General features: G+C 43.2%; 1 protein-coding gene across 1 annotated transcript in view; it reads right to left on the minus strand.

Moving 5' to 3' along the window:
* Nucleotides 1-13305: 13305 nt before the first annotated feature.
* Nucleotides 13306-26637, minus strand: part of LOC112976176 (ATP-binding cassette sub-family D member 2-like) — a gene marked incomplete at its 5' end in the record, with an annotated part of 35545 nt that continues 22213 nt past the window's right edge. The window contains 4 exons of the mRNA XM_026087132.1: nt 13306-13530; nt 16432-16557; nt 17258-17342; nt 24955-25100. Of these exons, the coding sequence (XP_025942917.1) occupies nt 13320-13530; nt 16432-16557; nt 17258-17342; nt 24955-25100 (568 nt within the window). The remainder of the gene's footprint in view (nt 13531-16431; nt 16558-17257; nt 17343-24954; nt 25101-26637) is intronic.

The following is a 26637-nucleotide window of genomic DNA, read 5'->3' on the forward strand; positions in this document are numbered from 1 at the left end:
AGGTTAAAAAAGCAGCACTGACACTGTTTTTTGGACCATACAATGCTGCCTGATACCTCATGGTCCAGGGGTTGAGCTCAACCACGTTCTGGCAGTAGCTCTGTGCCGGCAATTTGCTATAGCTAGGCAGCTACTGCCCTGGCTGTGGACATGCTCCTTGCCTGACAGGCACGAGGTCTCCCTGTGGCTGGAGAAGTGTTTTCCAGCTGTTCTACCCTTACTTGCAGCTGGCTAGCAGGGGGAGATCCTGGCTCTCGCCTTTCTGCTCTAGCTAGGGAGCGGTTCCTTAATCTCATTCCTGGTTGACTTCATGGCAGCCCTTGCACAATCCCTGGAAATATTGCCAGGCATCTCTGTAATGTGAACATCCCCAGAGCTCTGATGTACTCGGCTTGACACAAACTTCAAAGGCTCACTGCTGCGGGTCTTCAAATGAAACCAGCGGCTGCCCCAGAGGGGAAGCACTCCCTGCTCCTGGCCCCAGCACTCTCCCTTTCCTCTGCCGCTTCTCTTCTCTTTTCTCTCCTCTGCTGTGCAGCTGCCCTTTTGAGCATCCACTCCTTTAGCCTCACCTCACAAATGTGAGATGATAGGCACTAATGTAGTCTTCCTTTCTTACCAGTTTCCACCATGCTGGGGGGCTTTAGAAGAGAGGCAGGTTTCATAGAGGGGCTTCCTTGTCCAGCATCCCAGCAAGGAAGACACGCTGCTGCTGCTGCTGCTGCTGCTGCTGCTGCTGCTGCTGCTGCTGCTGCCGGCGGCTCTCCCTGACTCCTTTGCTGGCGTCAGGAGCTGGGGTCAGCGGGGGGGGCCAGGCTGGCAGCTGTGTTTTTGATACAGAGCAAATGCTGAAGCTGAAAGAGGTGGGGGGCTGAGCTGTTTTTTTGACAATTCCAATTTGCACCTTTTTTATCACAAATCTCGTAACAGTTGGATTTTTTCCCTGGAATTCCAGGTCTGTGGGACTAAGTAATAAGGACAAGACCACATCTTAAAACAAAACAAAAACAAAAGAACTATTTCTAGCTGCATGGCCAGAGGCTAAAGCCTGAAAAGACAAACCATAGGCAGAGCTAAATGCAAAGTGCTGATGCAGACGAGGGGCAGGGGACTGCACCATGCCACAGCCACTTCCTTGACATGGGGCCCAGGACCTGCATCAGCTACCTCCTGCCAGCATGGTGTCACCCTTGCTGCCCCCAGCGCCTTCCTCAGTACCTCCTCTTGAGAAAGCCAACCTGGGTGCAAACAAGGGTGCTCAAACTCAGTGAATAGAAAGAAGCAAAAATTGCTATTCACAAGGGGAAAAAAGCTGAGATCTGAGAATGTCTGACCCCTTTGTATCCCCATGGAAGCACAGGGCTGTGAGCATCAGGAGCCTTTTCTCTCTCATTCTGACTATGGTCTCCGAATTCTCCAGCCTGTGCACAGACAGGCAGTGTCAGTGATCCCTGTCTGAAAGTGAGCTCTGACAGTCTCAGATTTGTTTTCTCTGGAAGTCTTGCTGGGCTAACCTCTTCAAAGTGCAGAAGGGAATCACCAGCTGCCTGCCGGATTAGAGGAAGAGTGAATGAGATTTAATTAAGATGATTTTTGCCCTCCAGGTCAGGTTGTTTAAAAATTAGTTTTAGTTCTCCTACCCCTTCAATTACACTTGCAGGCTAGAGGGAGCAATGCACCCTGAAATATTGATCCTGCCTCTGGGATTGCAGGGTGCCCTATATTTGCAAGTGCTCAGTACACGAGTGAACGTCCAGGATCATTGCTGTCCTGCTGCACTACACACGGGAGGGATGAAGAAAGGTGCTGTGCTGGATTAGAGACAGAGCTTGACGTGAATCCTTTAATTTCTTTTAAATACATCATGATTCATTATCTTCAGCAGGATCCTATATCACGTTCATGAAGAAAGCTTTGTGAGAGGCAAGCTGAGGTTGTTTGATCAAAGCTATGCCTGAGGCAACATGAGAGAGCTTCCCAGCCTACTACAGCTGTTTTATGTAAAGGCAGACAGCATCAGCTTGAATGCTGGAATTGACTAGAAGGAAACTTAGGTGTGTTTCATTTTTTTCAATATTTTTCCCCCCTCAGCTTATCAGTCATGTCAGTCCTACAGAACAAGGAATAACTAAAGGCCAAATTCAATTCAGCTTTCATCTACACCTGTGAAGCTTACATCATCTTCATTGAAGGCTTCACAAGCGGGGCAGCTGGAAAACGTCAGCCTGGCAGATAGCCATGAAACTCTTGGGAAATGCATTGGTTACAGAGCCCTGCCCATAACAGTGCTGATCAGGACGCAGATCTGCTCCAGTTAAGTAATGCAGCATGCGAACAGTGAGAAAAAGAATTTGAGAAAGAATTTAGGGTCTGGGAATAATTTTTACTTCAGCTCTCAGCAATTATATATTCCATGGTGTATTGCATATGCAGTCACTCCCAGGAGCTGCTGAGCACCTTAAAATTATATTCATACAAAACAAGCCCTGAGTGCCATCATAAGGTTAAGGGTCATGAATGGTGTTGCTATTTTATGTATTGTGCCTAAAGGTAATGACAATTTCTTAGTCCACTAAAAGCAAAAGGAATCACCTATGTCATCATCAGCACATGCTCACTCTGAATAATCTGCACAGGAGATTGCTGCCAATAAAACTACTCTCTCTATCCTGTGGATACGGGCTGCAGACTTTGACTGGGGAGCCAGCCTTTGCAATGCTGCTCTGACATGAGTCTGCAAACTCAGCAGTAACGTAGGTTCTTGCCAGTTCCTCTCTAGTACTCTAATCAGCGGCATTAAGGAAACCTTTTAAGAAGCGGTAGAGAGGCATGATGACTACAAGCATCATGGACCAAGCATTTGTTTGGTTTAGTTTGCCTGACACTGCCAGCATTTCACTAGAAATAACTCTGGCTCCACTACTCTAGGGTTTTCTATTACGGTGTTCAAATAAGTGTCAACTCTCTTTCCTGACAGAAGCCTGAAGGACTGGAGTTTTAGCAGAACTTTTTCTGCTTGAACCTGGTGCTCAGCCATATCACACCTGCAGGAGCAACTGAATGAGGTAAGTGAAGTAGGTAATGAAGAGCTCTTCCCTCTCTTAAGTATTCTTGCATGCTGGTGAAGTGCACTTGTGGTGAAAGTTGAAGCCCATAAGGTCTATGTGGACCTGTGGCAGAGCCGTGCTCTTCCCCCCACCCAAGCACCTTGTGCACGAGGAATTGTCTTTAAATGCAGCAGAGCAAATTGTTTCTGCTCACCTACACCTCATTCTTTAAGCAAATGTGCAGCCATGCCTTTTCTGCCTCCACCCACAACAAGAAATCCCCAAAAACCTTGAAAAGATCAAGAGAGTCAAATGGGATTAGAGCAGAAATCCCAGTTATGGCCAGTTGAAGGCATGTTTGGGCAGGTGGCTGCAAATAGAGCAGAGGTCTTCTGCCCATGCTCCAGGCAGGTGTGGCATGAGCTGGCTCTGATTGGCAGCAGGAGAGGGCTACACTTAGCACAGCACGGCATCGTGTTTGGGACCACACTGTGTAATGCAGTGCTGAACAGAGCATTGGTGTGTCCAGCCAGCTCAACGCCTGGCCAGGGCAACATGGGTCTGTCTGTGCTTGCCCACCTGCAAGAGCACTCTCATCTAATCAGAAATCTGCAAGTCTGTGTGTGCCAAGTGGGCCTGTGGAAATGCAATATTTCAGGATCTTATTTGCTATTCTGAAAAGTTGTTTGGGACTGATGGGTAATACAAGGCCAAAATGTCTGTGTACCGGGAAATGTACTGTGTCAGAAAAGGAACTGGAGAGACTTGTCCTTCACAGCTCCAATTCTTCCGTCCTTTCCTCCCAAACTCACAAATACAGTTCTGTACTTTGGCTGAATTGTCCATAAAAGCATGGGTCACTGCAGCCCTACTGACTTCAGCAACACTGTTCCAGTTTTCATAATTCCTTGTAGGCCAGGAAGGGCTGTTTTAACACTCTGCATAACACCAGCCATAGCTGTCATCTAACAACGTCCTTGTCAGACAGCTGCTTTCTGCTGGAGCACCCCAGCATACATCAGAAACAAAGGCCATCTTGACTTCATTCTAGGTTGAATTTGTCCAGCTGCAACTTTCAACTTCTGAATCTCATTTATGTGTTTTGCAGCAGCATATGGCTCTGAATTAGCACAGTAAACACATGTCTTTAAGCATGGCTTTAACATAACAGAATGCTTTGAACATGACCTTATATCTCATGGAAGATTAAACAAGTATTTGATGATACACCTCTGAACTATCTCCTGGGTATGAACATGCTTTGGCCCATCTGATTCTGTTTGCCTTTAGAGCAAACTGGGGAGCTCCAGCCTTGACTAGAAACTTTGCCTGGCAGAATAAGAGTTAAAGCCAAGAGAGCGTGAAAATTTTTTTTCATGAAATAATCATTGGATAGAGGAGAAAGGTTTCTGAAAGGCTTGAGCCCATGCAGACAGCATAACCTCTGATGGAGCAGAAGCAGGGTGGAGGAGCATATTCTTGCCCTGCTGTCCTGCACAGAGCTGGAGCGTGCAGCCTGCGCCACAACACCTCCATCCTCTGAGAGCAGTCCCACCGTCTTAGCATGACAAGCAAGTGACCAGAGATTTACAATGCGTGATCTGATTGATTTAAGGGAACATCTAGCAGGCTCATTTTTAAGAAACAGACAATTCTGAATACCTTTAAAACTGACTTTGCCACTGTGTTTTTTTCACGGTTGTTAATTAAAACCTCTCTTAGGCAGAAGTGGCTTTTAGCCAATGACTTGAAAGAGGAATTTAGCCTCTCTTCAGAAGTCCCTGGAAGTAAGTCTTTACAAAGGAAATGCAGTAATTCTCCCAGGAAGGCATACCTTGCCTCAGCTTTCATCTTTGCATGAAATGCATTAATCACTCCTTTTTTTCAACCATAATAATGCAAATAGGAGTCTAATAAACAGAGAGTCCCTATTCTCTGATGCTCAGCAAGGAGCTATATGGCACATACATAAGTGAAGATTAGCAATTAGTTGGGGGTTGAATTCTCCATAAGGTGATTACAGTATAAAAATAGGCTAGCAAGAGACTTTAACAGCACCTCCTTGTATGTTCATTTTGCACTAGCAAAGAAATGGGGATTTTCATAATTTGATTCTATGGCTACCATTTCACATTGGATATAAGGGATCTTTGGCTGAACAGCACCACTCAAACCAAGCATGTAATTATTTAAGAAGCGAATATATTTTTGGGTTATCTATAAATTCTCCAAAAAAATTATGAAAAGTAATTGCATGCTTTTGATAACACCTGGTATGATTAAAAGAGGATTATGGAAAGTTCTTGGAATTAGTTTTTCACAAGTATGAGTTGTACAACTTTTATTCCACCCTAGCACTGCCAGCATAAACTGCTATGGGGAAATATTTGCTCAGTGCAAGAATGTCCTCTTATTTTGAGCATACAGCTACCAAAGCCCAACTTTATCTCTACAAGCTGTTGCACATTAGTACCTTGTTAGCTACTGCCTGTTTGAGTTGTGCAGACTTTATTTCCTAAGACCATTCCTAATGATGTTTGCTGACTATTTCTAATAAAAAGCAGATGCATTCGACATCCATCAGCCTCTATCTTTCTTACAGCACTTGCCACCAAAGGCAAAAGTCCCCAGGGTACATCTCTTTGGGGATGTGATCGGTCTTGCTGGGAAGCATGTGCAAGGTCCTGACATGAGTTTCTTGGGGGTCTTCCCTGGCCCTGACCATGTCTGTGCTATACATTTCCCTGTGGGGAGGGCGCCAGAACTGGGATGCCTCCAGATGGGCTCAGCGCTGCACCCACACCGGTGAGGATGGAAAGTCGGCCAGAAGGGTGTGAAGGGAAGAAAGACTTCATGGGACCGTCGTCATAAAGATAAAGATCTCTGAAAACATTGGCACGGGAACCACCAACTCATAGGGACGCCTCTAACAAACTTAATGTATTTATAGCACAGCGTGGCTATAATTGAGGAAAAAACATTTAACTGCAATAAAGAGATCAAGGATATCAGGGAATTATTGAGTGCAAGTTGTTTAATTGTTTTCTATATTAAATAGGCTGGGTTTGCTTCAATATCTTGCTTACCATGTATGGGAAAAAGAATTTCTGTTTCCTAAAGAACCCAAATCTTTATGAATCTGATGTGTTTGAAATGTGAATCTAAAAGACAACAAATATAAAACTCCATTCAAAGACATTTTCAATCTGAACAACTTTTATGACAATTTTCATGGTAAAATTGATCAATAAATGAATGTTCTTGTTTCTCTTGATTCTCACATTATTCCACAAATGCTGTGTCATGACTGACTTACCACTATATGTTTGATGATGCTAACAGAAAAAAAGCTAATATGCTATTGCATAAATAATTTATGGCCAAGATAGGTTACCTTATTTCCTTTGTCCCCTGGAAAAACAGCAGGAATAAAGGGGAAAAAAAACCCAAACGGCAGTTATGAAACAGTTTTAGTTTGCAAATGATCTGTCATGTAAGAGGAGTAAACTTCTAAAAGATGTTAAAAATGCTTTGTAATTTTTTTTAATGAGGTTTTTCATTTCAATGTTAAAAAGTCCAGTCCACACAATCAATGTATGACTAACTAGTGGAAAAAAACCAGTAGAGTTTCTCCCCATCGCCCTCTTCCTTATGACTCTTCTTTCAGTGACGATTTCACTGACACATGCACAAATACTAAACTTAATGTAGTAGCAGCCTGTTGGCTTTGGGACTCACAATTCGTGCCATGCTATGACACCGTCATTGCTCTTGGGGAGGAACCCTCTGAGCTAGTGGTGCTTCCTCCCCATCCTTGTCTGTGTCAGCTTTTGTTTTGACTTTCTTCTCTCTTGATGATTTTAGGTTTTCGATCCTGTTCACAGGTGTCGAAACACTGTCTGTTCCCCGTGAACTTCAGTCTGGACCAGTGGATTTCCCTTTAGCTGGCAAATTCCAGGGGATTTTGCCAAGAGCTGGCTCTTCCCATGGGCTCTCTTGGGATGGTTTTTCCCAGACCCTCAACCCAACCTGGCTCCTTACTCAGCCCCAGTGCCCAGCTGGTTCTTCAGCCCTAAGTCAGCCACAGTCTCAGTCTCTCTCCCTCTCTGGCTTTTTTTTTTAATTACCTACTAAAAACAGATTGTTCAGCTCATCAAACTGATGCAGGGTGCAGTATTCCTTACACTTCAATGTTACCCTGTTGCAGATGGTCTCATTTACATGAGGTTAAAGACACTAATTTAAAAAATACAAATCAGGTGGCGCAGAATGAGCCATGATCAGAAATACGGCCATAGAGATAAAGCGTAAGGTGTTCTTCCAGATATTCCTCACTTACCAGAAGAATTCAGCTGCAGGAAGCCTTGGAACATCTCTGCTCAGAATATTTCCCGCATCTATTTTGCTCCTGATGTGAGCCTGTGCAAGCTCCACCTTACTGCCCCATCTTTTCTGGGAATATTTAACCCTTGGGCCCAGGGCTCCAGTAGGCTACAGCCACCCATGGCAACAGTTCTAGGGTGGTCTGGTCAGAAAGCGGGAGTGTTCTCCAAAGACCAGAAATCAAGGCAAGTCTTACAAAAAAATGAAACTCATGCACCACCTCACAGCCCAGCTCCCCCAGTTACATAGCCTGTCTCCTCCTTGTCTGACACATGAGCCCAGCATGGTCCCATGACACAAAACACCTTCCTCGCAGCTGGTGGGCTGGACCTTTCTGCCTGCCAGTGCCGTCCCTCTGAGAGGGTGCAACACTTGGGAGCAAGGCACAGGGACAGGCCTTCGGTCACCCCTGAGGATCTGGCTCTCAGGGCCCACCATTGCCATGGGCTCCTCCGCTGTGTATAAGCCAAATCCTGTACCGCCACCTGGGACCCCCACTGTCCCCTGGCACTCGCCTGGGACTCAGCTAGATCCAAGCCAACTCCAGGTGCCAAGGAGCTCAGCTGGTGTCCATAGGGGCCTCACACTCCTCGCTGTCCGCAGGGTTAAGGACACTATTTTTGGATCTTAACCTCTGAAGAAAAATCTTGTCTGCTATTGCAGCCCAGCCTGGGCACTTGCTTATAAGATTTGTGACACTGATGCTATATGTGTAAACATTATCTCATGAAGATCATCATAGTAACATCCTTTGGGAGTGGTGCTGCTGAGGCCAGCTGACAACGTGCTGCTGACAACAGCCTCTGGCACATTGCTCAGTGCCCAGCCTCTCCGCAAAACTTCCCAGCAAGTGGTGGCCCATCTTGTCACAGATTCTTGTCGTGCATCAGGGCCATGCTAAAGGGATGGGCACAAGACATGAGAAACCTCACAGCAGCCTTCAACGTCAGCCTGACCTAGGAACAAAACGCCTGTCATGACATGTGAACACTTGACAGTCACCTCTGACTTTCCAACCCTGTCACAGAAATGAGGTATGGGAAGGGGCTCACTGAGCACAGCACAGGCAAAACTCTCCCACAGCTTTTGACTGCTTTGCAAATGATTCATAAGGAACACTAAACTCAAAGTAAATGCAACATATTTTATTTGAGGTTGGAATAAATTACAACTGTAAAGCATAATTTATTGCTGTATAAATTGTCTGCTCTTAAAAGGCATTAATATCAAACATAACCAAAACAAAGACACATTCGATTAGCAGTTTGGTTCTCCTAAGCTTTATAAACAGCTAAGTAGGGTGATTTCATTTTATATATGGTTGAAATCCCTGGTCAAAGGCTCATAAACTTGACTTTGACATGCATTATGATCATTCAGATATAGGCAGGGGACAGTAGATGTGTTCGATTGCTTTCAGAAATAATATTTATTGCAAATTTCCCATAAATATCCCATTAAATACCCAGTCCTTCATTCCTCACTCAAATACAAATCCCCACTGGTTTCAAAAAACTCCTTCAAAAGATGGTCAGGGTTTTCTTCTCCTGCAGAAGCAAGGGTGCCAATTCTGAAACAGGAATTAGTCTGCTCCCAAAACTAAGTGAAAAAAAAACCCCTCATTCTAGGTTAAAATTACTGAAATCCAATGAGCAAAAAATGTTTTCTCACATTCTGAACATTCTTGCAAAAAATAATCCCAGCATTAACTGATTGAACTGATGTGGACCTTTCATACTTCTTTTGCAAGTTATTCTAAAACCCATGCCTGAAACCGATATGAATTTTGCTCAGCATCTTTACTCCTCTAGGATGTAGATGCAGGCAAGTCCAGCCTACCTCAAGCTCTGGGGGGTGAGAGGCGTTTGCAGGAGGCCAGATAACTGAGCACCTTGCAATATCTGGCTCTGAATGCATAAATGCCTTGACACAAAGAGCTGGATCTGGCTAGCTCCAGACAGATGTGAGAGGCAGAAGGAAGGCTGAAGAGTCCCTCCCCAATCTCTTGGGCAGTCCCAGCTCCTGAGAAGGGCAATGAACACTGATGGGTGACTCCCTTTGCTCCATGAAAAAGGGTTCCACCAAGGCATCAGCCCCACTCTGCCCCTCGCTGGCAGCAGCGAGTGGCTCCCTGTGCCTTTGCTCCAGTGTGGGGGAGCCCCAGGCTTTCCCTGGGGAGCGTGCACCTCTGCTCTTGCTTTCCTGGCACTGGCTCAAGCAGCACAAAGGGAGCTGGCTCCTGCCCTCTGCTACGCAGAGGTAAAACTCAAAAAACAGAACTGGAGACTTCTTCCTCAATTAGCACTGGGAGCAACTCATAAAGTTTGTGAAAAAAATCTCCAGGGCAGCATCTCTTCAGGCCACAAAACTAATTTTCAAAAGAATGAGTCACTGGTACAGAAAATCCTTGTAAAACTGGCTCAGTATAACTCAGATCCCATTTAGAGAAGAGTTTCTTCTCCTGTCAGTGCTCTCGCATTCTTTTCACATCTACCAGAACGCAAATAACAGAGTGAGATGCAGGGATATTTCATGGTGTACTACTGAATGGGAAGGGGTAAGTCTGTTGTATTGCTGGATCCACGAAATCTATATCAAACTTCAAGTAAAATACTATTATGTTGATTCCAGTGTGATTTCCATTTTCATCAAGATTTCATCAGTAATGTATCTATCTTTTATATGTTTTATGCAGAACTTCATTTAAAAAAAACAACAAACAAACCTTCCTCTTCTAAACACAGTTTCCTCAGAAGATGTTATGCCATAAGGGGTGGCAGCTTCGATCTCTGCGAGGTGGCACAGCAGATTTCAGGTGCTGTGTCTGCCAGCAGCAGCTCCCAACAAGTCAAGTGTCATTGCAGAGCATTTCGGTGGGAGTCTAGGAATGTGCAGGCCCCATACTTGGAGCTACGTGAAATTGGGCCAATTGCTCGACACTCTTCAGTGTCCTCCTCATCCAGGGTCTGGACAACCTTGGTTTAGCTCCCAGCCACATGGGAAAGTGCTTAACAGGGAGGCGGGGAGCAATAAGGCCCCTTCCTCCACCTGAGCTCCTGTCTTGGGAGAGTCGTGTGGAAAGGTGTTTTTGCGACTGCTTTGTGCTAGGAGAACAATACACTGCAGCTGGGAGAAGGGGCTGGTCCTTCCTATATTACCCTGTCACGCAGGCATATGATGCATGCCTGCTTCATCACCATATTAGAGAAACATAACTCAGAAATGCACAAGCCTTTAAAAACATCAGTCATCTCATTTATGTTCACTGCGAACAGATTCTTGGCTGACATCTTTTTTTCCTTAGCAGTTATGAATTTTTCTTTGAAGATGAGAAGGAGGAAAGCTAGCCTTCAGGGAGAGAGACAAGCAGAGGCACTTGCAAATTAAAATGCATGCACATGCCATCCACCACATCAGGGACCTCCAGTCTGTGCTTTACATCACAACATCTTATTATGTTGAACCTTAATTTCTCATCCCTTTCAAAGGTTCCCAGGAGCTTTCCATTCTGTGTCAGTGAAATGTCCCGGGGGGCTCCGCAGAGAAAACTAATGAGAGGAACAAACTCTTATCACCAGGACAAGTACAGGGTTACATTCAAGCCACAGACTCTGGAGGAGCAGGGCAGGGACCACACTTATTCCAAGTTCTGCCGCAAGTTCCCTAGGGGAATATGTAAAAGTAGCAAGTCTAGCACACCATGAGAGGGAGATGCCCTTGTGGTTAGGGCACCATACTGGGATTCTGCAGATCAGGTTACCCCACTTATCACACTCTTCCACTGAAATTCTTGGCAAATCACTCTCTTTCCACCAAAAAGGCTTTTTCACTGAGCAAAGTGGTGACAAGGGACAGGAAGGACTACGAATTGCTAAGATGCCAATAACTACATGTTCAGATAAGACAGGCTGCATTGTCCAAACCAGTACTGGAAAAGTGGGTGAAACTATCAGAAAGAGGGAAGAGTTTGCATAACTTGAGAGTGCTCAAGCATTCCCAGTGTCATGGCTGGCCTCCTCATGGCAGAAGTCAAGCAAGGACAGTGACAAAGACATCACCTGTGCCAAGATGATGAGGTGCCATTTCGAAGTCTTTTCTCTAGTGCTGATGTTGAGCACTCTACTCTGAGAAGAACATGAATCCTGCTCTCATATGAAATGCTGCCTGCAGCATCTGCATCCAGCTCAGCAAAGAGCCGAACATATTTCTCCTCCCTTGACAGTTCACTTATGCTTTGCCCCTGCTCAGACTAAGCAGCAATCACCAGACAGAAATCCTCTAAGGAGTCACACTTCTAGGAAAAAAAGAATGAACAAACTTCAAGATTGCTACATCTCTTCCTTCATTTATCCACAGCAGATTAAACACTTGCTAAGGCTTTGCCCTCCTGATCTTCATTCCTAAACTGCCTGTTTCTGAATGGCTTTTAGCAATGGAGGAGGACAAGTTAGCTGCATCTCTCAAATGCAGTCTCCCATCCCAGCTTATGCTGCTGCCAAAGAAAGTAATGGGCTGTGGTATTTCATCTAGAAAGACAGTGCACTTGCAGTCAGAGACAGCAAGTTGGGAGCTCTTAAATCTATTTCAGTGTCTGTTTCTGACTCACTGGGTTTGGCCTCCAGCGAGGCACTCAGGCCAGCACCGTCTTAGGAGTTTTCAGTTTAAAGCACCTTGTGATTGACTGGGGACAAGGTTCCTACTGAACTGAAAAGCAGATGGCACAATCAGTGAGCACATCTGAAAGCAAAGCCATTAATCAGTGCGTTTTCTCATTTGCACATGGGGAGGGCAGTGTCCACCCATTCTAACAAGACATGGCAGGCATTAATTAGTGGTTACAAAATGCTCTCAGTTTCACAGACCCTTATAAGTGCTGAGCATTTTAACTGGCAGGACAGCCATGCCTGAGAATTGAGTGTATTGTTAGAAACCAACATTCTTCTCTCTTACAGCCCTCTTCATCACAAAGCATTTTATGGAACAAACAAGTGTCCATACTGCGATTTTACAGATGGAGGAACTGGGTCAGAGATGGATTCTGGCAGGATCAGGTCCACAGAACAAGTGAATGACTTAGTCAAGTAAAAGCTAAGTCTCCTGATGCCAGGCCCAGTGCTCCATCCATCCATCAGATGTTAGTAAATAGGGGACATAAATAATCCTCCAAAGCAACTGATGTATCACGAAGGGCAAAGAGCCTTTGAAGCTATGCATAACGGCATAAAGTACAGCAGATGTATATTACGTATTTTGTTCTATCCCCTCCTTGGCTGTGAGCGCAGTTGGTTGCTCTGACAGTTATCTTCTGGTCAGCCTACTGTGTTATTTCCTATGGAAATGCAGCTAAAGTTGTGCACATGATTCAGTAGTAGAACTAGAGTTTTATTTTACATGGGCTGAAAGAATGTTTCTTATACCCAAATGAGATATTTGCATGCATCTGCATACTCACCCAGATGCTGCCTCTGCCGTGCTCCATGCCTGAGTTTCATGCCAGGTTTGCTCTGCGTAGCAGGCATATCATACGCACACAGTGACCTGGTACAAGAGCACATTCTGCAGGCCAAGTCTCAAGCAAATATTCACCTAGAAAATCTAACTGTGCTGGTAGTTTTTTGCAGTGAATTGGGCTTTCACTAGGAATTAATATAAGCTGCAATGACTAATCTTATATTCTGTGCACTTGCTTATTTTCTTTTCACAGTTCAAAACACTTTCTTCCTTAATACTAAAATGCTAAAGTCTTACATAGCATTCAGAGCATTATTTTTTGCTGGCTGTGCTTCTCTATGCTCTAAGCCTCTATTACAATACATGCAAAGGATAATGTCTGAATTTGTAATGCTTTTAACTAAAAAAATACTTTTAAAAACATAAAACATAAATTATTTATTCCTCTTTGTCCATTGTTTTAAGCACCGAGTCTTCTCCCAAGATTTTGCACAGTTCATTCAGTCTCTGCTGCATTTTAGGAATTCCTGCAAGCTGAGATTCTAGTCTCTGTTTTTCTTCACTCAGTGATAAACGGATAGCAGTGTCCAACTGTTCAAAACGCCAGCCTCCTTGTCCATCAAACTGCAGCAAGTGAGTGTGGTACTTCCTGCATTAGAAATTAAAACATTAGTAATGGCTTAGGGAGCAGATGGTCCATTTTCGCGCAGAAATTTGGCTGTGTGCTAGGTTCCTTGGGACAGCTTTTGAGCAAGATATCTATTTTGAGTGCTGTCTCTCAGGAAGTTGAGTGTTGCCCAGTTTTGGATCATTGCGTAAGACTTTTAAAAGCTTTTCAGTGACTCAGAAATGCACAGCATTCTTTTGCAGGGGATTTGGGTATTTCAAAGCCTGTCACTGGCACTTCCCATGGCCATCGCCTCTAGTGAAATTTTGCAATGAGAAGCCAGCAACAAGGTATGAGTGTTGGTTGGGCTCCTGAGCTAAGGCAGGTGTCACCTCAAGCAGCCCGCACTGCCGTGAAGGGGATCCTCATGGCCTGCTGCCTCTCTTTCCAGCTGCCTCTTAGAAATGTGGGCTGCCACTGCAGTTGCCTCTACCACAACTCGGCCAGACTCTTCTTTCTCCAGGAGCCCTCAGAAGAGCAGCAGGAGAGGCTCCCCTCACCTTTGGGAATGCCAGTCCCCACTCCGACCTCCCCGAGCATCTCTGCCTGTCACACTAACAGAAGAAGTTGAGGGAGCCACAGCCCCCACTGCCCCGAGGGAAGAAGGGGTGACACCTACCCACTCGTTTTCCCCCTGGTTGCAGGTACAAAGTGACAATACAGATATGTATCACGCAATGCCTGACCCACCCTCCTCTTGATTTCAATCTGCTGCACATCCAAATGGTCCCTTCCCTTCCCAAGAATGAAAGGGAACGTGTGGCCCACTTAATCGCATTTATCTCACATTCTAAGAGATGCTATACGCCCTAGCAGAAAAGATGTTTAGGCAGGCACATGCACCTGATGCTACTGATGAAACTCTAATTTGTTTGAACTACACCTCTGTTTCCCTGCATTTTATCAGTTCAACTAAAAGAAACCTCCAGTCCTAAAACACTGTGTGATTTGCAAGGGGCCAAAATAAAAAAGTTTGAGTAGGAGTCACAGATCTTTCAGTAAGTATCAGGGTGTGTGCACCAAAAATATTCAAAGGTGTACAGGTGGAGTTTGTCAAGACCTGGCAAAAAATTTATCAGGCGGTGCAAGAGGGAGAGCAGAGAGTTCTCTCAGAGCTGCTGTTACAACCATGCAATTTATCACTATAAATTATTGAAGATGAGATGCATCATAAAACAGTGATTATAAATCCCACCAAGGATTGTCACCAATGTGACAGTTTATTAAACTTCCATAGTTTATGACATGAGATGCAAATGATATTTAACTGCAGGCTTACATTCACCACTTCTTGTATGCTATTCTCTGTGACACTCAATGTTTAACTGATTCCTCTATTTTTCCACCACAAAAATCAAAAAATCAGGATGCTAAGATAGCTGATTGAGATGGCTGATTGCTGCGGTCTAGGAAAGCAGCCAATATTTTGAATAAAAGAGCACACATTTCCTGGTGTTGTCTTGAGAGCACAGCATGTGACCCCTGTTTCTGTCTATGCAGTGCAGTGCCTATGGAAGCATACCTGAATTAAAGGCATTTGATACTTATTTCTGAACACTGAACACTTTTTTACTTTCCTAGAAGGCGATCACCTCCCATCTATCCACCTGTTTTTATCAGTTCCTGATCCCACAAATTTCTAATTTTTCAAATAATTTTGATAATTGCAGTTACAAGGACAATCCCAAAAATCCTGAACAGCGTTAGTACTAGAAAACAAGTAATCTCAGCAGGAAAGTAAACTCAGAAGATCTTCCCCACAAGCTCTCTTCCAGAACTTCCCTCTGCATCATCACTATTTGTAGCTGGGATGCTCTCAAATATCTGTTTTCTTGAGCAGTGGTTTCAAAATAATCCCAACTCTTTTAAAATTTAGATAACACTTTTCTTTTTAAGTGTAAACTAAACTATTTTTAAAATAATGTCTATGTGACAATTTTTTTCTATCAGAATTTCCATTTTTTCTTCAAAATGAGGTCCTGATCCAATGAAAGACTTTTTCACTGTCACCATCTACACAGAGTAAGGAGAAATGCTGGGGAAGCCATTCTTTTTAAGAGCAGCAGATGGAGATGGACATTTCCTTTTTGGAGTAACAAATTAGTACTGAATTTTTTGTCATCAGCTTAGAAAAGCAAACAATCTGAGAGTAGAGATCAAGGACTTCAGAACTTCAGAGAGTAGAGATCAGGACTTCATAGTCCAAATACTGCTAATGCCAGTTTACACTTTTTTGATCTACTTTTGCCCTTTAGAAGTATGTGATTGTTTTATGTACTCAGCAAATATATTTATTTTCCATTGATGGACTCTTCCATGCTCAGTACTACCTCACTTGAATGATCTTTATCAGAAGTCTAGTAGTTACTTTTTAATAGACAACCACATTTTGAAAGCCCACAAACACTGCAGATACAGAACACACCTGAGGTTAAAACAAAGGATGTATTAATTCCTATGAAAGAACAAGGAGTAGGTTATCCAGTTGCCGCATTGCTCATCTAATCCCAAACACAGGCAAACTTCCCAAGACATAGCTCATGTTTCTTGTCATGTTGCCGAATAATCTGGTGATATCTGTTGTAGCTGTGATATGGTAGACTAATTAATTGCTTCTTAGCTATCAGTATGTTGCTATTAATAGTTAATAACTGAAATACATTATAAAAAAAAAAGACGGAAGAATAAATACATGCCCAAAAATGAAAAAAATCAATGTTAAATGCATTTACATCTCTATTACTGTAGTCAAGTTATCTTAGATAGTACAGTAGGTATTGATTAAACAACTGCCCTAGTACACAGACCACTGTCTAAAAGCCAGTCCACCATCAGACAGAAAGCTAAAAGCAAGGACCATTACAAACTCCTGAGTGTACTTACCAAAGAGAAGGTCTGTGTGTTATAGAAAGCAGGGATATCCCAGCAGCTTTTGCAGCTTGGAATATCTTTCCTTCAACATCAATGCTTACAGCACTCGTGCATTCATCCAGCAATGCATATTTCGGCCTTTCAAAAGCAGATAAAGTACATTACTCTGTTATGTTTTGGACAGTATTCCCATGTATGATGTTTAATTGAGAGAACAACAGAAAGGATTTGATCAGAGGAGAGCACTGTTTTCCCAAGACGGAAAGCCTGGAAGCTGGCTAGCAACAACACAAAGTGCCCAGGCCTTATTCACGCTTCCAAGAAAAATGGGTCTTATTTCCTGGTCTGTCTGAGTGCATAGCCATCAAACTTCTAGGTCCTAGTTTGTCTTATTATTATTCTGTCCTGTCAACAAGTCATGCAGTTACTACAGCAATTCAGAAAGTTTCTCCCCACTGCTATGGACAGACTGCGCTGCCTCTGCAGTGTTTACAGTCTCCAAAATTGAAAAGGTTTGGAGCTTGGCTTTCAAACTCCCATAACTTCAACAACAGTGCACCAGATTTCTGCAATACCTCTACAGACCCAGAGAAGATCTTTCTGCCTGAGATGCTAAAGAAAGGAACATCTGGAAAATGTTGCCGAAAGCAAAGCATAAGAAGCATTGCCCAAACAAAAAAGCAGAGCTTATAGGAATAAACTGTAAGGCTGGTGTTCCTATGCAATGGTCTAGCAGTATGGCATGGAGATTAAAGTCTACTGCTGCTCAAACTATTACAGCAAACGGCCATAATTCTTCCTTTCAGATACTGCTTAACAAACAAAGAAAAATGCTTACTTATGGTAAAACATCCGAGCCATGCCCATCCTTTGTTTTTCTCCTCCTGATAAGACATCTTTCCAGTCCATGATGGCATCCCAGCCTGATAAAAAATACAAACAAAATGCATCAGGACAATGTGAGTTTATGAAGAGAATACATGTTCACTTGCAGCACCTCTGCAATCCCCAGCCAAAATCATAAAGAGCATTTCTGTTGCAGAAGAGGTGGTTCAGGGTTCTGGATTACATCTCCAGAAATACCTCAGTACCTTTCCACTGTCACTCAAGAGTAAAAACATCCCAAATATCATGTTGATTTTGAAAGTGGAATTTAGCTTCCTCAGTCATGGAGGTATTGTCCAAAAAAACTGCTTACCATTTCTTTGAAAAAAACATCTTTTACCTGCGTATAACTAATCATTATTTCTGCCATTTGTTTTATAGAACAATCTGCTATTCCTTCTTGAAAGGTGAATGGAAATTTAAAAACAAAAACAGCACCTAAAAAGAAATTAAGTGTAAAAAACATAAATAACAGTGTGAGATTACAATGTTTAGTGCCTGACTCCACTTGCTACTGTAGCTTTTGGCAAGCTCAACAGGAACAGACACACAAACGCATCTGCAGTTATGGATACATTCTGTGATACACAAACATGCAGCTCACAGAAAAAAACAGTGCATACAAACAGGACGGTTTTGCATACAGACTTCTGGCTATCTTGTATTTAGAAATGACCCACAACTGATACAAAACTGGGTATCCTTATTTAGTATTCTGCATGGCCTGTAACTGAATCATCACTTTGAGAAGCATGCGACAGGCCTGTGATGCATCTTATCTGTGATCTTATGGTGGAACTGTGTTTCTGTGAGCGTTATGGCGTGATTTATTCACGGTAATGAAAACCTAACCTCAAATACCAATTACCCTATTAAAAAACAAGTTTTCAATTAAGCAATGCAGATGGATAGAACAGCAAAATAACAAGCAAAGGTGAGTTTTGAAAAGGGGGAGTGTGGATCCAGAGAAAATCCTGCAGGACGTCTCTCTCAGTAAATCCTCTGCTCATGGGAGACGGACAGACAGCTGGACAAGGGCTGAGCGAGGAAGAGAACATACTTCCAAATCGGCCAAGAAGCACTGCAACTAAAAAATCAACAACATGAACGAACCCCTTTTCTGCCACTGCCCAATCAAAAATAAACTTTTGCCAGAAAAGACAGTAAACAAGATCATGAACAGTGTCATTTCTAACCCCAGAGGAGAGGCGAGAAAAGTGCAGGCAGGGGGCTGGGTTTGTGAGGGTGCAGGAGGCTGCTGGGGCGCGCTGCCAGGGCTTGGTGCTACGCCAGGGTCAGCAGGGCTGAGCCTCCCTAATTCGAGACAAAACCTCAGTGAATCATCTAGTAGCAGGTCGTGTGATTGAAAACAGGAATTGATAATGCTAGAAACCGAACTCCAAGAGTTTTCTCTCTGCAAAGTTGTAAAATATGATGTACCATAATGGAATTTTTATATTTCTATATTTTTTATTTTTAACAGGCATGCACACACCAGAAATACATCACCATTACTGATCCTATCATTTTTCCTTACAGTTTCCTTCCATTCTTGTTTAAGGAGCCTAGCAGGCACACCACAGGGGCATATACAGTGCTTGCTATCTGCTGACTTCCTAGCAAAGATTAAGGTTGCGGAAAGGTAACCTGGATCACCATGCGGACAGAGCAGAGGCTGTTTAATGCAATCAGTCCCGAGCACTGGGACCGCACACAGAGCTGGAGTGCTGTTGCACCGACACCTTCAGCGCCCAAGAAAGGACCTAAAACCCTGGGAGCGCTCCTTTAGGGCAAACCACGCTACGGCCAAGTGAAAGGAGAGGTCCTTCATGAAAGCCATGGAAACAGCTTCACTCAAGAAGCTGTTTAGGCTACTGTTCACTTTCTGTAACAGGTAAGCTGAGAACAGAGGGCGGCTCCAGGGCTGCGTTGTGATGGGAGTCGGATCTGAGTGAGCAGTGGGTGCATGTGTGCACACATGCCTGCGGAAGCAGCGCCTGCCTTCACACACAGCCTCTTCCAGGTCAGCTAGGTTTTGAAGATTTAGTAAAACACAAAAAAGGAATGCAGATCATGAAAGGGCTGGAAAATGGGGAAGCAAAATATTCTCAACAAAATCATCTTATTATTTCCTCTGAAGATGAAAGATTTAGCCGCAGTTTATCAGGGTACAATGTCCATTTCTATGGTCACTCAACTCATATTCTAAGCTTAATATTAGCAGTGCATCTTGCCTCTTCCTGCCTAGCTCCCTCAGCCTTCCCATTTGTCACCTGGAATGCCTTAAACAACAGATAAGGAAGGATCTGTTTTAATATTATTCCTTTTTAAATGATTTTTTTAAAATAAGGCTGTTTTTAAATGATTTTCTAGTGTCTGAACAATATCCTCTGAACACTTAGGCAATGCAACTCGCAATAAACTAGCTTCCTGCTATGCACTAACAATGGCACACGTATCTTCCTCTTTTCTTTCTGCTGACATGGAGCGGTTCAGTAAGGGACCTTAATGTTCTGCAAAGATCAACCAAGTCAGTGATTTATGTCACCCATAGCTAAATCCATTTTACAAAAGAAGAAATGAAATGGCTCATCCATGAGTGCAGCACACATCTCTCAGTAGGTACAGCCATAATCCTGACTTTCAGAGTCTCAATTTCTTGCCTAGGTTCTCGTTACACCCAGCCTTTGATTGCACATGAGAGGATGGAGCACTGGATGTCACAGACATACCTTTTGCAACCAGTAGGACAAACAGCACTTGTAGTGTTCTGGGTGAGAGTAACAGTGGTATAAACACATATAGCTATCAGTAGAATCTACTGATAGCCTCGTGATAGCAGCAATTCATTTTTCTTGCATGCTTTTTTCTTTATTATCTCTCTTCCTCAGTTTTCTGAAGGAAAAAGCAAGCTAAATCTGACCACAAAAGAGGTTACACAGGGGGTCTACAGTACTGTACGTTCTGCATCTTTGTGCATCCTTGCACCTACATGCAAGACACAGCACTCAGCTGCCATAAAGACGTGAGTTTAAAAGTGCCTTTCCAGATCTATCATGTTCCTTCTTTTCCAGTGTACCTCATCAGGCCATGAACTGAAGGATTATTGTTTCATGAGAAAGGTCACAGCTGGAAACTACAGCCAGAGAGTCCATCCCTGATGAGCTCTTTTGCACATGGAGGACTCTTGCACAGCCTATGTCCCCAGGCAGTTGTCAAAATGGAAGAGAGCCCTGGTGCAGCACAGGATGAATATGCGAGGTGAATACTCAGCCGAGGAAGGAGCACAAGGAGACGATCAGCTGCCTGAGCCCCAGCTCAGCATGACACTGCGCAGATGGGTGTCTCCTTCAGAGACACCCCTGGAAAAGCTGGCAGGGCATTCCAGAGTTACTGCCGGTGCCATTAACAGGAACAAAACCAGGCCAAAACGATCAGATGAAAAATTCTCAGAGAGCTACGCTTGGCTGTGTGTTTATGCATGGCCTGTATTAGGTTTCCCTGGACAAGACCCAAAGATATGACAACTGTGCAAAATAATGAGGAATAATTACAATCTGGGGTGCTGAGAAACCCTAAACAAGTCGAACTTGTTCAGTAATGCCATGAGCCCTAAACTGACAGGCCCGGTCATGCATTCAGCGTGCTGCTACACGTATGTATGGCTTTTCTTGTGTGACAGGCTATGTGGCAGGTCTAAGGCTGCAACACTATTGACACTTGATAATATATACAGATTTTTAAAGCAGGCCAAAAAAAAAGGAACCACTTTATGCATATTTACTGTACATCTGCATACTATTACTCAAGATGTCTGGATATACTGAATATGACCTCGTTACCTTCATTTTATATGAAATTATTGTTTCAGCATAGCTAGCAAACTTGCAGGAGTTGACTGGGGACCTTATTGATAATGTTACTAAGCAATATTAATACCATACATAAAAGTATCTCCACAATGACTCATTGCACCAATAAAAATACACCAGAGAGAGAAACTTAAATTGTCAGTGTCTCTCTGTTCAGCTTAGGCCAAGTTTGCAGTATTGTAAATAAGGATGAAGTTAAGTAGTGCAAACTGGCTGGAAAGCAAAGGTCAGCAAAAAATGGCATTTCTTTCATCCTCAGCAGGTAAGGAAAACATTGATGTGGGATTCTACGGGCAGGAAATTCTGCCCCTAGCAGAAAGGGATGCTATTGGCAATAGGAATTGCACCTGCTTATGCCAGGGCTTGCGCTTAGGAACATCAGGAACGGTGGTAGTGGTGGTGGGAACTGTTGCTGTTTGGGGCTTTTTTCTGTATTCTGTTGCCATTGACTGAAAAAGTTTCATAAAGGTAACACGGAAACTAAACACCAAATTGGGCTACTTATTCTTGTAACTCTTCTGTTTATTCTAACTGGGTCAAACCTTATCGCTGCAAAAACTAGAGGGAGTTCTGCCTTTGGCAGCAAAAAGAACAGTGTCTGGCTCTTTTTGGCTACCTGGATTCTGGTGACCCTTGTATTGACGCAATTTGGAAATAATTCAGCTAAAGACAATGGAGTTACTCCAGCACAAATAAATTCAGAGTCAGGCTTGCTTACTTTTGGCTCAATCTGGCTTTCATGTAACTGCCCACAGGGAGCAAAACACAGAGCTGTGAAGTACCTGATTATACATGCACGACATTGGTGGTCAATTAAAAGACAACTGGGTCATGCCCTAAGGAACATGTCTGGTAGAGGCATAGTACCACAGGGGATGGGTGAAAGGGGAGAAAATAGAGGTAAGGATACAAAGGAGAAGAGGATCTACAGTAGGGAAAAATTAATGAAGAATGATGTTTGATTTAGATACATACACAATTTACAGATAGCTAGCTCCATTCTTAAAACAGTTCATGTAAAAAGTTTGAAATAGCATGGATCTATCCCACATATCCCCAAGATTCTGAAACACTAAAAATGATTTTGCTGACGGTTTCTTTCGGATGCAGTCTATTTTCAAAAGTGTATATTGCATATACATAGAAACTCGATGAAAATTTTTCAGCAAAACTTTTTCTTTTGGAAAATCAAAGCAGTTTGCAAAAAAAATCACTTGTTCTGCAAGCTAGGATTTTTCATTAATTTGCAAACAAAAAAGTTCCATTTTTAATATAAATCAGTTTCAGTTTAAAAATATTGGCATGAAAATGAAACGTTACAGCTATGTATACATGAAAATTTCAATTGTCAATTTTCAAGAAGTTTCTCGTTTGAAAAACAGAATTTGAGTCTTTGTCCCAGACTGGGAGAGCTCAAAAGAATATGCAAATATATGAAATCTATGCAACATCAAATCATTTGACATGGAATTCATCTCTGCTCCTACCCTGGCACTTGTCTCCTCCAAAAGCCCAAGAAGAAAAGGGAACAAGCAAGTTTATTATGGCCCTAAAAACTTCCTGGTATGTAGTAATCTGTCTCCCTGCTTCACAGCTTTGCCCACTTTTGTCATTTTAGATTGCAAAGTCTGTAAGACACTTTTCTTACCATTCATTTGTGCAGATTTTTGCACAGTGCACCCTATTGTAATGGGGGCTCCACAGTTCTTCACGACACAGTGCCAATGAGCATTAACAGTGCCATCTACCCTTTTTAAAGACTGTGTCCTAAGTCTCACACGCAGTCAGATACGCAGAAGAACAAGAATGGGGTCAGCAGTAAAAGAGGACTAAGTGTCCCTTGGCACAGAAAGTAGAGCAAGTCTCTGATTCAAATCTATTTTTTCTATTTAACAAAACAGCACTAACGCTAGGCAACAGCACCTTGTAGGAGGGGCACTGTAACTGCCCTATCCTCAGTTACATGCTCCAACTACAGGGTAGTAACCTGTAACGATGTGCATTCAGAGACTACGGGGGATATGATTTTGGTGGTTGAGGGTCACGTGCTGTTCAGTGTGTTTACAAGTACCGACAGGCTACAAATACACACTGCACAGTGGCTTCTTGCCACTTAAAGCATAAGAGCTTCTCATTTTCCAGTTCCCCATTCCAACACATCTGCCTGTCCTTTTGCAATCTGTGCACTTAACTTCACTTAGAGAAGTAACTAGTCAGGCATACTAACAGTAATAGTTACAGCATCAGCGTAGTGAATACGGGCCTTCTCTGCAATTATTCCACTCACTGAGTTTAGCTCTCTGCCCAGGTTTTTCAATCCTTGTGTCATAATATCAGATGTGAATAATAACTCTGAACAGGATGATGACAGACTTTTATTTTCTATTGCACCTTGAGGGTCATCAGTCATTATTACATTCTTAAAGAGGTATCATTAACCTATGAAAAGGTTAATCTCTGTCTATCTACAGAGCTGTGAGGTGGTGAGCTATCTGTAGGTATACAATTGCTGCTGTAAATGATTACTGCTCCCCACTCTAAAATGCACAGAAAAGTCACCAGCTGAGCATCCATACACATTTGAAAAATAAAATACACAGACAGAAGAGAGAAACACTCTTCCATGCAGCAACTGGAATTTAGAAGTTGCCTTGGGATTCCCAATGTCTGACACACTACTCTATTGTGAGAATGATCCTGTGAGACTTCAAGAGAACTACATGCATTATAAGGCAATGCACCTAAAGTACCCTCCCAAAAAGGAGCACAGGCAGAGACAGGCAGCATACATCCAGCCCCCCTGAATTTACCTCCCTTGAGAGGCTTAGATAACCTCTTTCATCTCTCTAAATGTTAGTAACTTTGTCATACATCCATTATAAATGGAAACTGATGGGAAGAAATTCAAACTATAGATTAGTAGCTGGTAGGAACAAAAGGATGAAAAGTATCGATGTTTCTTGCTATATAATCTATATATTGCTCTATTTCGCTAGTATTTTCCCAATATTGCTATTGGAAAAAAAAAAAAACACAAAATTCTCCAGCTCCTTAGATACAAGAGAAGCCTTTAGTATCTTGACCTTTACTGTATCAGTGTATTTACACTGCCCCCTATTCTTAGGACGAGCAATGCTGAGAACACCATGGCAACTTATACAGCAAGTGGTGGCTGGCAATACTTTACTGGTACCGTCATTTTGTTATTTTTAACTTGTTCACCCTGGTGATATGGTAATGGACACTTCTTCCTAGGGCACACATCCTATTGATCACACAGACCAGGGAGGTGAAAACAGACCTGACTCTCCTTTCATTTTCTAAGAAAAAGAAGGAAGGCCAGGGATCTCACAATACCATGCAATTACAATTCTTTTTTATCAATGAAGCCCCAAAAAACCCTACTTTTGGAGCAAGACCCCTTTGTACTGCTGTTTGTGAACACAAATCAAAAAGACAGGGTCTGTCAAGCTAGCTAAGTACAAAGCAAGAGACAACACCTGGACACTGAAAAAGCTGGACAGTATAAACGAAGAAGGATGTTCAGCTGGGCATGGATTTACTGGGGAGAAGAGGAGCACTTTAGCTCTTCTCCCTTCATCAGCAGTTGGGTGGCACGTTATGAAGCACCAACTATGTGGTCACATAGCTTCCACGACCACAGAATGTCTGGATCCAATTTTGCCAGTTTAATAAGTTTAACCAGAGGTAAGGCACACTGACACATATACCTGAGCATTAGATTTGATAAAGCTTTTTACAAAAATATGCAGTTTACCTCCTTCTCTTTGAACTATGTGGTACAGATGAACTGTATGCAGGATACACTCCAGATCCTGGTCTTGGTATCCTTTCTCATGCATGTCATCCACTGAGTCTGGATAGATGACTTGATCACGTAGCGTTCCAATGGACATGTAGGGCCTGCAAAACAGCAAGGAGAAACCCGTAATCCAGTGCTGGCTCCCAGTGAGCACTTGCTGATATTCTATGAGCAGAGTATAAAGCTTTGAGCACTATGTTGCTAAAACTGGATTTATCTGTGAGTACATTGTGGGTGAATGTTTTTCTAAACTTGCCCAAGGGACAATGTATTGTTTACATAAAAGCTGATTATAGCATAGCAACATGGGTAGTATTAACATGAAAATAAACTGACAGTTCAGGCACGATAAACATCCACCTCCTAGCCCATTCTGAATCCTTTTACTCTGAATGGGGAACACTGCACTGTATTCAAGATTCTGCATGTTTTGAGATTTAAAATTTGAATTAAACAACCACACGTCAGATACAAACTGTAACAAAAACTTAGCAGCTAAAACTGGGAGAGACCTCCATGGTGCAGTAGGAGACACCCAATTCAAGCAGAATTGCATTTGAAGCACTAGGAAGTCTCCCATGCTGCACTGCAGAAGTGGGCCCAGGCATAACTCAGCTGGGTTTAGAAGCCAGTCTAATATTTCTGATTCATGAAAAGACATACATTAGAGAAGCTGATCAGCTTATTCCTCCCAGCATCAGCCTCTCTTTGCTAAAGAGAAGGCTGAGCTGTATATGTAGCAGCTTCTGAACTGCCACACGATCCCAGTCCAGGTAATCAATCTCATTTGCCTTACTAAAATAAGCTGTCTCCACCTTGCAGCCAGAGCCCTCAGTCATGGCCACAGCCCTGGGATGGCTACAGACTCCAGCCTATCCAACACCATGAGCTGTGCCAAGCCTCCGGCACAGCCCAGGTCCTATGAATTCTCCCAGTCTCTAAACAAAGTCATCTAAAAAACTGCTTTACAGCTGTGTAAGTGATAGCAGGCCATTCAGGCTAGGATAGCAAAGGCAATCTAAGATAACATTAGCTGCCTCCTGCTCATGCATACCACTACTCAATGAACCTCATTCATAGGCCATTGAAGCACATGCTGGACCTCTGATACTGTGAGTTCTCATCAGTACTTAGAAAGAGTCATATACATATGTCAACCATAAATGGGAGAGCAGCCCTCTCTACTACAAGTGCTCCAAAGCCAGCATCTGCTTGCCTGTTGCTTAGCTCTATACATAAAGGTCCCATGTTGCTAATTCCTACTCTAACCTGCCCCATCCAGTCACAAACACCGTCAGTGACTTTATCGACCAGGCTGGCACAGTGAGAGGACTAGACTTAATTAATAAGGACTCACTCAGAAGTTCTGGAGCTGATTCTACTGAAGTTGTTGAGATGCCTTAAGTCCAAATCTATGTTCCCTAGGCAAACTCAGGGAATTCTGTTTAATGCATCCTGGAGCACCTTGATCGACACACTCTGATGGAGTGTCCTGGCCAAGGACTGTTAGTCAATTGCTCATCCACATTCTCCTGGCAGCAAGAATGGGTAGCACAGGAAAAGAGTGCCTTTGCATCTTCTATCAGCCACGAGAACACCAAAAAGTTGCTGGCTGAGACTCAAGGTCCAACACTTCAG

Source organism: Apteryx rowi, unplaced genomic scaffold, assembly GCF_003343035.1.
Source record: "Apteryx rowi isolate R43461 unplaced genomic scaffold, aptRow1 scaffold_703, whole genome shotgun sequence".
Lineage (NCBI taxonomy): Eukaryota > Metazoa > Chordata > Aves > Apterygiformes > Apterygidae > Apteryx > Apteryx rowi.